Source organism: Helianthus annuus, chromosome 2 (genome assembly GCF_002127325.2).
Source record: "Helianthus annuus cultivar XRQ/B chromosome 2, HanXRQr2.0-SUNRISE, whole genome shotgun sequence".
Taxonomy (NCBI): Eukaryota; Viridiplantae; Streptophyta; class Magnoliopsida; order Asterales; family Asteraceae; genus Helianthus; species Helianthus annuus.
The window spans coordinates 158,586,129-158,598,011 of record NC_035434.2 but is presented as its reverse complement, the minus strand read 5'-3'; the positions used below and the strand labels follow the sequence as shown (position 1 = coordinate 158,598,011).

General features: G+C 33.1%; 2 protein-coding genes across 2 annotated transcripts; one reads left to right on the top strand and one right to left on the bottom strand.

The window, feature by feature from the left end:
• The first annotated feature begins 352 nt into the window (after nucleotides 1-352).
• LOC110899108 lies at nucleotides 353-1,048 on the top strand. The gene has a single exon (XM_022145987.1). It carries the CDS (start codon nucleotides 353-355, stop codon nucleotides 1,046-1,048), a length of 696 nt encoding a protein of 231 aa, XP_022001679.1.
• Nucleotides 1,049-5,112: 4,064 nt separating this feature from the next.
• LOC110925891 (cytokinin riboside 5'-monophosphate phosphoribohydrolase LOG7) lies at nucleotides 5,113-10,837 on the bottom strand. The gene is made up of 7 exons (XM_022169697.2): nucleotides 10,612-10,837; nucleotides 9,455-9,552; nucleotides 8,016-8,046; nucleotides 7,204-7,303; nucleotides 7,045-7,115; nucleotides 6,628-6,771; nucleotides 5,113-5,432 (listed from the first exon to the last, which is right to left on the bottom strand). Exons 1-7 carry the CDS (start codon nucleotides 10,720-10,722, stop codon nucleotides 5,337-5,339), a joined length of 651 nt encoding a protein of 216 aa, XP_022025389.1. The 5' UTR covers nucleotides 10,723-10,837; the 3' UTR covers nucleotides 5,113-5,336.
• Between the last annotated feature and the right edge of the window lie 1,046 nt (nucleotides 10,838-11,883).

Sequence of the window (11,883 nt, the reverse complement as noted above, 5' to 3'; positions counted from 1 at the left end):
CTTGTTATTATTTGGGACACGGTATGGGACGTGTTATATAACTGAATTGTATGATAGTTGTTGTGGAAACTTCTGAACAATCTGTTTCGCTCAGTGCCGCGCCCCGATGATTCCGCCATCGGTTGGGGTGTGACACCATACTCCCTACACCCTATGCCTTAGAATCTATTTCAAGAAAACACATCTCAAGAACATATCTAAGGAGTACATTATCATCTTTAATTCTACTAGTTATGTTCTTCTCTTAATTAATATATTATATATTCTCCCGGAAGGTTCCTATCCAATTAAAGCATATCGGAAATGGATTAAGGTTGCGGCTCGGATGCATTGTGTGGACGGCTTCAAGACTATGACTTGGGACTGGAAATCAACGCCTTCCTCTCTTGAGGAGGTTTCGGAATTGTTCCAACTTCTTAATGATGTTCATAATCTAGAGTGGCAAGGTGAAGTTGATAATTGGAAATGGAAGGATACGAAGGATGGGCTGTTCAAGGTTTCTTCGGCTAAAAGATTGATGTCAAATGACACTTCGGGTACTTGCAGGTCGATGGTTAAATGGAAGGGATGGACGCCACTCAAGTGCAAAATTTTGGTTTGGAGAGCTTTGCTTAATCGGGTTCCTACCGTTGTAGAGCTTATCAAACGTGGAGTCAATATTCTCGATACCGCTTGTTCGTTGTGTCATAGTGACTTGGAGACAGCCTTGCACCTTTTCACAGGGTGTATTTTCTCCCACGAGGTCTGGTTTCGAATCGAACGGTGGTGCCGCTTGAATCATACCTTTATTTTTGATGTTACGGATCTTATTCGTGTGCTGGAATCGACGTCTATGTCCAAAGATAATAAGCACATCTTAAGGGGTATAGTCTACACTTTTATGTGGGTTTTGTGGATTGAGCGCAATGACCGGATTTTCAACGACAAGAAGCGGAGTCCTATTCAGATTGTGGAGAATATTAAATCTACGACTTATTTTTGGTTACGAAATAGGACTAGATGGAAAGATACAGATTGGAAAACTTGGTGTATTTGCCCTTTGGGTTGATGTATTTTCGTTTGTTCTCTCGTAAGTCCTTGCTTTGAGGAATTTGCGAGTTGTGTTTTAATGAAGTTTTCCTTTAAAAAAAAATCCAATTAAAGCAAGGGCAATCTTGATGGGTTTAAAAAAAGAGTAGATCACTAATAGTAATTAACTATTCATAAATAAAAATAGATATTCATTAAATGTTTCTTTTGTAAATGAGCTTACTGCACAAGTTAGATAAACCTAATATTATAGGTAAATTTCAAAAAAGCAAATGTAATAACTACTCTCGTCAAAAATGTTAGTAATTACTAGACACAAGATAACAAACAAACTCGAACATGATCGACAAACCTGAAATATGAAATATTCAGGACGGCGAATGGGACAGGTATTTGGGTATGACACTAGTTATGAGATTAGTTTTAAAAGTTTTTGCAGGAATGAGATTAGGTGATACTCAGCACGATTACTATAAAACGTCTACCTGTTTACTCGAACCATATACCTGAAGTTTTTTAATATTTATTTTGTCTTTTATTTATCCTATTTTATTAACGGTTCATATTAATGATTTTGTTAAGTGAAAACTGTTTTTACCTTTTAGAATATTTATTTGATAATATTATTTTTACTTTTTATGATATATAAATATTAACAGTTATTTTGATATTTATATGAATCTTATATATTTGAGATAATTTATTTTTTTAGTGATAATATATATATAGAAACGGGTTCGGGAGAAAATGCTCAAAAGTGTGAGAATGGTGAGAACGCATCCTAGCCTAACACGTGTCCCGCGGCATAGAGAAGGGCGGAGGGGCTTTTTTGTCTTTTCATTCTTCTTTTATTTTCACAACGCGGTATAATATTTCCTGGCGTCTAATTTTTTTTTTGGCGTTAATTGTATTTATTAAACTTTTTGGCGTTGAATTTATTGTTTTTGTGTCACATATATAATTTTTTGGCGTTATAGCGTTTTGTATAATAATTCCCTACGAGTCATTAAAATTTGCATAAGATTACAATAAGACTAATTTTTATTTGGCATTTAGTGAAGTTTTTTGGCGTTTAATACTCTTTTTACAAGGTGCTTTGCCAGCAGCTGTTCTCCCAGTTTTCATACTACTAGTGTTTTGGTGTTTGTAGTTTTTGGCGTTTTATATAATAATCTATTTTATTTATAGAGAATTATATAACAAAACAACATGTAACTTGATATCAAAACAATATAAAATGAAAACAAAAGTAATACAAAATGGTAATCTAATTTTTCTTCCGAATCTTCAATGTCATCAGCCTCTTCCTTCTTGAATTTGTTTTTGGCGTTTTAAACCTCTTTTGAATCCTTTAGCTAGATGCCAACTTTCCTTCATAAACCCCGTTTTTTTAAAAGAAGCTGCTTACTGGCAACCTGTTTTTTGGTGTGATATTCTTGTTTGGTGGCATGTCATTGAAGATCAACTCTTGCTTGGTGCTATTTGTAATAATGGAGTCCAAAATAGCATTTTATACTTGTGTTGAACCCTTTCTTCCATGCCTATAATCATCAAGAACAAAGCTCACATGATGTCGTATCACTGTCATCAGTCTCTTTTTCTTGAATATTTGTCCATCTCATCCAGCAAAATATTATTGAGTTAACCCCCTCAGAAAAAAAGATCCATTTCAGTGAAAGCTTTGACATTTGTGGCGTTTTAAAGGGAGTGGTTTCTAGAGGATATGGCGTTTTTGTGTTTTTCTGGGTGTGATTAATTTCATTGTGTATAGTCCCCTCTCTTATAGGAGTTTTTTGGCGCGTAGTTTAGGCGGGACTTTTTATTATAATAAATGATAGTAATAAAGTAACTGTCTTTTCAGTTACTGTTTTTTTTATTTACTGTGTTGATCAACTTTTATCAGTTTTATAGGTTATAGACGTCCCATCTTCTAAGTTTGGCGTTTTTTTAAATGGCCTTATGCAGACCAACATGACAAAATACAATAACGGAGTAAATAAAATATTAAGCAGGAAAAATATTTTTTGTTATTTTTGGCGTTTTGTTAGGGTTAACCATTTTTAGTATTTTTTTGGCGTTTTGCTAATAAAGATAGAAATATATATCCTTTAATTATCTTAAAAAAAAGATTAGATAGAAGAAAAAAAAGAGGAAAAAAAATTAATATCCTTCGCCAGAAGGTACTTTATCTGAATAGTATCTATCACTTGTGTCGTCTTCTTCCTCCTCGGAGTTTTCATCTTGATCTTCATCCATGTCATCACATTCACCTTCATCAGCTTCTTGTTCCTGAAGATTTTGAAGCCTCCATCTGAACATGTCTTGCATTAACTCCAATTTTGAGTCTATTTATGTGTTGGTACAAGTGGCGTTATGCAATTCTTCCATGAAACCCAGTCGCTGCTTTGTCATGATGTTCTCTAGCCAGTAAACTTCCTGCTCTCCGCTGTCGTATGTAACCGTCACCATGTCTGTTTCATCATCAAAACGCCATGATGTCATGACAGGGTCTGACTTCACATCTCCTTTGATTGGTCCAAATTTGCTGGTTAATGCTTTCATAAGCATATGCGTTTCATGGCATTCGTTGTCTAGAGCGATGCCAATGGATAAGATTTGTCTCTGTATCTCTTCTTCCATCTTCAGAATTGCCCTGACCGTCTTAACATACACCCTCCTTCTGTTGTCAAAATGGAGGACGTATCGCCTGATTCCCAGAGTGTATCTCCACGAAACGATTGTTGTCATTTTTTGGCGTTTTGTTTAAGTTGGCGTTTTTAGTTAACGATTTTTTTTTTTACAGAAAATGGATAGATTGAAGTGATTATGGAAGCTATGTTTTTTGTTTGTTTATATAATGATGTTTTTGGCGCGTAATTTAGGAGGGAATTTCTTCTAATAAATGTTAATAACTGAAATTCAGTTATTTGTGTTGTTTCATCTTCCTGTAATATTCAATGCGTTTTATTTTTAATTTTTTGTGCTTTATTTTTAATGGCGTTTTATTTTTTGGTATGGCGTTTTATCATTTGATGGCGTTTTATATATGAGAGGTAAAAGACCCTTTTACCCTTAATGAAGCGCGTCCCACATAATGATATTGATGTTAGTTACGAAAACGCCACCGCGCAATCTAGTCTATGGATTGTTTTGATCTGACGATCCATAAACGTTCTCACCGTTCTCACACTTTTTACCGTTTTCTCTAAATCCCGACCCTATATATATGTGTGTGTGTGTGTGTAAATCATATTTTTATGTTGCAGTTGTTAAAAACATGAAATTATATAAAGGTTATAATGATAAGAAACAAAATGTATTTCTAAATCCCAACGGGTATTTTTAAGAAACTAGCGGATATGCCCAACGAATATTAGCCCTGGTATAGAACACGGTTTTATAGTCACATTTAACTCTATTTTAGTATCAATATTCAAATGTATACGATTTTACCATTCGCTATATCAAAACTAATTTTTGATTTAATACTTTATTAAATAGGTGAACAGTTGCTAACCATATATACATGTTCAATATCAATTCTGTGGCCACAACAACAAGTATAGATACATAAAGATTATATAATTTAACTATAATGCTGTAGTAAAAGTTATTAATGTGAAATAACACCATTTGAAGACATGATAAATTCATAATACATTTTTTTAATGGCTGATAAATTCATAATACATGAAGCTTGTTTAATTCTGATATTAAATTTCATATCTAAAGTTTTATAATATTTGTTTTTATGTCACGATTTATTAGAATTATTTTTTTCACAGTAGTTTTAATACAAATTCAACTTCGACTGGTTTTCCGCGTGTCACATGTCTATCGACAGCTACATATTACAAGATATCATTTGTTAGCAGAGCAAGATGAGTCCCATGAGTTTATTAGTAACAAGTTCTTGTCTAATCTCGTTAGAAATCTAAATATACTTACTAGCGTGACAATTCTAAAGTATGTTGAACACAACGATTATTTGTATAACGCAAAAATACGTATAAGATTTATAATATTTACTAAGACAACAACTATTTAAGGTTTTAGGTAACAAGATAGACAAATCAGACACAAAATGTAAATATTAAAATATATAATCGTTAAACTTGCAAAAGGTTAAAACCAAAGTGTCATCTCCATATCATATACATAAAATTTCCAAGACTAAACCAAAAGAGGCACCATGCCCGCGGAGATGTACCATTTCATAAGCCTATATATAGTGGTACGTTCATTACAGAACCAATATATACCTAAATCGTGTGTATATATAACCCGACTACTAATATCACCGTATCTTACGTTTGAACTCCTGCCTCGGGTACATAACTTAGTCTATCCACCTCGTCCCAACTCAAGTTTGCTGCGATTTCATCATACTCGGGAACAAATTCCTGAGATTCACATTCATGTTTATATTAGAAGATGCAATAAAGGGTGTTTGGGTATGCGTTTTGAGAGTGATCAAAGTGATATTGAGTAATTATATTAAGATATTAATTAGCTCTAGTAAAAAATAAGTTGTTGATGGCATGAAGAGATTCATGTGAAGCTTAAACGAGTTTGAGCTAAGCTCAAATATAACTTGGAGCTCATTTAATAACCGAGCTTAAGCCCGAAGTTTGTTCAACAAGCTTAATTAGGTTTTGATAACCTAAACGAGCCTATTACTTGTATACATATGATTGAATATGTATAATATACCGTATATTTTACAGAATAAATGTTATATACAACTGTGTTATATATAACATATATTTTACAGTTACATAGTTAATTATATATAAATCTTACATGTGAAAAAATATCTCACTAGTCGTGTTGAGCATGGACTCAACATAACTGAGTTTGAAATTGAAGCTCGAGTTTGACTCATTAAATAAAAAAGATAAACTATCTGTCAAACAATAGAAAAATTATATTTAATTATTAGCACTTTGTATACATATTCTTTATTTTATCAATTAATATTCTGAATTTAACATTCTCTTCAAGCTTCTTGGAAAAACCCTTCAACTAACTTTTTATAATTTCTAATTAATAAATAAAATAAAAATGATAAACTATGTGCCAAACAATAGAAAAATTATATTTAATTATTAGCATTTTGTATGCATATTCTTTATTTTATCAATTAATACTCTTTGAATTTAACATTCTCTTCATGCATCTTGGAAAAACCCTTCAACTAACTTTTTATAAGTTCTAATTAATAAATAAATAGTTGAAATTGTATGCTTTACTATTTTAACATTCTCTTCAAGCTTCTTGGAAACACCCTTCAACTAATTTTTTTATTTGAGTAAAATTAATTTCGTCCATGAGGTTTGACCACTTTTATGATTTTCGTCTCTTAGGTGTCATTTTCATCTAAAAAGTTTGAAATCTTGTCATTTTTGTCCATGAGGACCAAATTTTGCGGGACGAAGGTCGCAATAAATTGCCAAACTCAAGGATGAAATCACAATAAAACGCAAAGGACTCAAATGCACAAAAAAGTCATTTTAAACGATTTTGGCATCTTTCTCTTTTTATTTTCTAATTATTAAAATAAATAGCTGAAATTCTATATTTCTTTTCCAGACTAACCTCAAGCTGTCTGACCAACTGTTTAGCGGTTGGGGCGGAGACAATTATCCGGCGAGCAATCGGCGAGATGAAGCCTTCATCAACAGCCTTGTCTATGAAAGACAACAATGAGTTATAGTAACCCTCCACATTCAACAGACCAACCTGGACATGATCCACATAATAAGATACCGTTATTTAACTGTCCCCACAAAAAAATAAATAAATAAATAAAATAAAATAATAAATAAGGTATGATGATGCAACAAATCTTCTAAACCATCTACCCACATGCACATGATTCTTCTATAGTTATACTTCCCAACATTTGACCAAAAAGATACTCTTTTTAATTCTTCCAATGTTTATTACTATTAACATCATTGGAGTACTACCTTCTATGCATGATGTACAACTTGTATGTGTTAATTTTCTTACAGGTTTATGGTGGATTTTGAGTTGAGCCCATGTGATGACTTCTAGCAGTTCTTCAAGAGTGCCATAACCACCTGAGAAAATTCACCAAAGGAATATTATTTATTTTCATGATATTTTTCAAGATTTTGAATCTTTATTAAACAATAAAAGAAACTATACCCGGAAGAGCGATAAAGGCGTCAGCTTGACGAGCCATCTCAGCTTTTCTTTCGTGCATATCCGCCACTGCTTTCACTTCACCAACCGTCTCACCCGTTATCTGCAAATCACAAATATGTTAACCTTTGTATGTTACATATAAAAAAAAACAAGTATCAGGCACTAAATAAAACCATGTGTGAAAAAAGTGTTACACCTAGACAGGGGCTCTTACTCACTTTTTTCTCAAATGTGTGTAATAATTTCACCGAAACAAAATGAAAATACAAAAAAAAAAAAATAGTTTTGTGGCTAAAAATGGTTTCAGGCTTGTCTTGCCCCACGCCCATGAAGCTGCTCACGCTTCGTTCCTTCGCGCCCCTATAACGCCCCTTCATGCTGATCTGGCCAAGGGCGTGGGCCCATTACACTTCTAAAACAAATTCTTTGTGTCACTATCACCCAACACTTGGTCCCACATGCTGGGTGGATGGTGTTTTTTTTTTTTTTTTTTTTTTTTTTTTTTTTTTTTTGTCAAAAAGAGTTTAAAGTTAAAAAGTTTAAATTTTTTTATAAGTTTGCAACCAATGTGGATGGATTTAGTTAGAGTTGAACCAGCAGCCAAAATTAAATAGAAATAACTAGTTGATTTAATGACTTATTGCTATATATGGTTTTGAAAAAGAAGTTGAGTAAATGCAGTTTGTATGAAGACATGAATCACTACTAAGACTAATGTACAACTCTCAAAGCACAATGAACAAGTCATTGAATAATATTTTAGCAAAAAAAAAAAAAACTAAAAACTTTGATATGAAGGTTCCTGAATATACCTCTCTAGGCATTAGAGTCCTTGGTATAACCCTGCAAGAAACCAAAAAAGATATCCCCATCATTAAAGAAGGTTGTACAGTACAAGTCACCTTTGCATAGCATAAGAAAAGGATGAAAATGCCCTTGTAGTAGAGTGACATGTAGACAGTGTAGTCATGTAATTAGAAGGGTAAAACTGGAATTTTAATTATTTATTTTAACTATCAAGATTCAAGAAAGTAAGAAAGTAGACATACTTGAATGTCTGCCTAAAAGGTTTCATGCTTTTTACAAAACAAATAAAAAAATAACATGTTTTGTTTTACCTTTTTATGTACAAAGTCCCAATATGGATTGACAAACAAATATGGATGGCTTTTTTTTTTTTTTTTAATCTTTGATGATACAAAACATGCTTCATTCATTTAATCTGTGAAGGTATGAGGAGGGTTATCTCTATGGAGATGAGCCGCCACGTAAGCGAGTGCGAGGATGGGTCTAAAGGAGATGGAATTAGGGGTGGGGAATGAACCCCTTTATATATATGTATGTATAGGTGTGTGTGAGGGAGTGAGGCCCGTCTTGGGCGGCTGCTTGCGGACGAAGAGGACGCCACCTGAGCGGCGACGGAGCAGGGGGGTGGCAAGGCTGGGGCGGCTGTGGAGGAATGGACCTGGGGACGAGCCCTGTACCGTCCGGTCTAATCCAGCATGCTTTTTTAAGTGTGGGATATGTTTTCAATCTTTCACAAAACTAAAGATGTCAACTTTATTGAGAACTTGATGTTTATGTTCAGTTTTCAACAGGAAAAAGGTGAAAATAATAGCTTGATTAAGTACAAAGATCAGAGTTTTTTTAAAGCATTTGATCCCATGATGTCTGCAAACACCAAATTTGCATAGAATACTGTGAAACATGCATAATTATTTTGTTATGTTTTGTTTTGAGTAATCTTTGACTTTTAAAGGTCAAACTTATATATGTTACACTTGCAATTTGCAATTAGTAATGTTATTCATCTTTATCTTCAACCCTAACTGTTATTCCACACTCTGATTTAGTGCATGTTGACATAAAAATATTTGTTTCAAGAAACTTGATATCTGGATATATTATTTCAAAATCGAAAAAACAATCGATTTGTCGAACAAAGTCAACAAAAAACCGAACAAAGTCAACAAAAAAACAACTTGTGATATACTAGAACGAACAAACGTAGTCAATTAAAGGGGGGTTAAGAGTATATGTATATGTTGACGCTACAGTCACCGGAATTTACAGAATGAACATGAGATAGACCCCTAATTATAACTGATAAAGAAAATAAGTTTATGATGACCCCTGGTTAAAACTTTCTAGTTTCGTCATTGTTTTTTAATAAGAAGTGATAGACTCAAAATATATAGGTGTAAAGACACATTCAAGGTCTAGAGAGAGAAAGAGGAGAGAGAGAGCATACCCTAGAACATGACGCCCACCATCATGAACTGCCTGAGAAACAAGACCCATGAGACCCACGCTGCCACCTCCATAGACCAAATCAATCCTTCTTTCCACCTTCCAATTTGCATACAACACATTAAAAAACCAAAAACCAATGACACGTGTCACAAACCCACTTCACCATTACATTACAGGGTCAAGAAAACAATACCCTTTTATCAAGATTCAATTTTTATATCAAGTTTAACCTGTTTCATTGACAAAAATGATGATGGTGGCCTTTGATTAAAAGCTGGAAACATGGTTAACATATTGCCATTATTCTAAGATTGCACGTTTGGTTCCCCATTCATTGGCACACACCATTCTGTCCCTTTGTTTCTTCCAAATTTTCATTTTTTTTTTGTTTTTTTACAACCTCCCACCATTAACTTTAGATCATGCAAGAAGGCTGCTCAACTGACAGCACGGTACAGCTAGCAGTTTCTCTCTCTTACCCCCCCCCCCCCCCCCCTCTTCATGCCAAACATAAACCCTTAACTTCCATTCTTCATTCATAATGCTTGGATAGTTGGGTTCTTTTTAAAATGGTGAAATAATGTAACAAAAAAAAAAAAGATTTTTTTTCATCTATAAAGTGCATCATCAAAGATTAAAAATTTATAGTCTAAATCAACAAACCAGCAAGAAATAATGAAGGGTTTTGATCAATAATGGTGGAATAAAAATGGGTTTCTGAAAATTTTAATAAAATGCATCAACAAAGATTAAAACTTTATAGTGTAAATCAAGAAACCAGCAAGAAACAAAGAAGGGTTTTGATCAACAAAGGTAAACAAAGATGGGTTCTTGAAATCTTGGAATAATATTAAAGATAAGATACAATGGTGGGTTTTGATCAACAATGGTTGAATAAAAATGGGTTCTTGAAATAATATTAAAGACAAGAAGCAATGGTGGGTTTTAACTTTTAAACAACAATGGTGGTATAAAAATGGGTTCTTGAAATCTTGAAATAATATTGTTGTAACATCAAAGAATTGTGAAAGATAAAAAATGTAAAGATTATAGAGATATATCATATAATATATATATATATATATATATATATATATATATATATATATATATATATATATATATATATATATATATGTATGTATGTATGTATACCAGTTCTTTGCCAAGATCAATAGCAGCTTCCTGGTAACCTGCTTTCTTTCCTGGGCTGCTTCCACAGAAGACACATATTCTATTGAATCTTGATCTTGTTTCACCTTCCATATCTCTAAGTTTCTCTCTCTATATCTCACTTTCTCTCTCTAGAAATATTGGGAAGATGATGATGATGTGCTTCCTGGAACAAGGGAGAAAGAGGGGAGGGAGTTGAGAATGAAAACATTGTGTGAATGCTGTATAAATATATAAAAATAATTATAAATATCTTAAAAAATAATTAAATAGATTTTATTCCAAATTTTAAAATTTAAAATTTTTAAAAAAGTAATATGGGAGGAGAGTCAAGAGACCCCTCAACATAACAATAAGACTACCCCACCTATCTCACGTTCTCTTAACCCCGTGGCCAAGTGAGATTTTCTTGGAATTGTTTAAATTATTTTGAATTTTTATTGTTTAATAAATTGGTAATTTATAGTTTTAAACTATATTATTATATAAAAAATTAAAATTATATTAAAATCCGATTGAATCTATAACTTGGTCATTTATAGTTTTAAACTATATGATTGGATAAAAAAAAAAAAATTAAAATTAGATTCCCTAGGCGATAAAGTTGTATTCGTCGGATACCATAGAATGGCCAGTTATTACTTTTATAAACCTGTTGAAAATCGGGTTTTCACAAAGCGTAGAGGTGAATTCTTAGAGGAGGAACTTCTAGCACGTGATTTTGGATAAAACCATGTAGATCTGGATGAGATCCGGATACCACCTGTAACTGAACGATAAACCAAAACAACCAATCAACAAAGAGTTGTTAAACTTGAACCAGAGAGGATATAAGAGACGGTTACAACACCTAGTGTTCGCAGAAGTACTAGGGATCATCTTGAACCCAATAGGTATATTGAACTTCACGAGATGAGCCACATCCAGATAGTTGATAAGGCTGAGACTAACACTTATAAAGCCACAATCAAAGATTATGAATCTGAGAAATGGTTTGAAGCAATGAATGTTGAGATGCAATCCATGTATGACAACTAAGTATGGGACTTAGTTGATCTCCTACCTAAGAGTTAGACCGTAGGAAACAAATGGGTTTTCAAGAAGAAAACTGACATGGATGGAAATGTGCAAATCTTCAAAGCAAGGCTTGTAGCGAAAGCGTTTACTCAGACTCAAGTAATTGACTATGAGGTAACCTTCTCACCTGGAGCCATGCTTAAGTTAATTAGGATCTTGCTTGCCATTGCTGCATAT

What these genes read in the sequence shown, in the direction of transcription:
- LOC110899108 (XM_022145987.1), top strand. Translation starts at nt 353, where the DNA reads ATGACTTGGGACTGGAAATCAACGCCTTCCTCTCTTGAGGAGGTTTCG.
- LOC110925891 (XM_022169697.2), bottom strand. Translation starts at nt 10,722, where the DNA reads ATGGAAGGTGAAACAAGATCAAGATTCAATAGAATATGTGTCTTCTGT. An exon ending in GGACTCTAATGCCTAGAGAG is followed by an intron (nt 7,304 to 8,015) that starts GTATATTCAGGA and finishes TGTGATTTGCAG; the next exon opens with ATAACGGGTGAGACGGTTGG. An exon ending in CGCCTTTATCGCTCTTCCGG is followed by an intron (nt 7,116 to 7,203) that starts GTATAGTTTCTT and finishes GAATTTTCTCAG; the next exon opens with GTGGTTATGGCACTCTTGAA.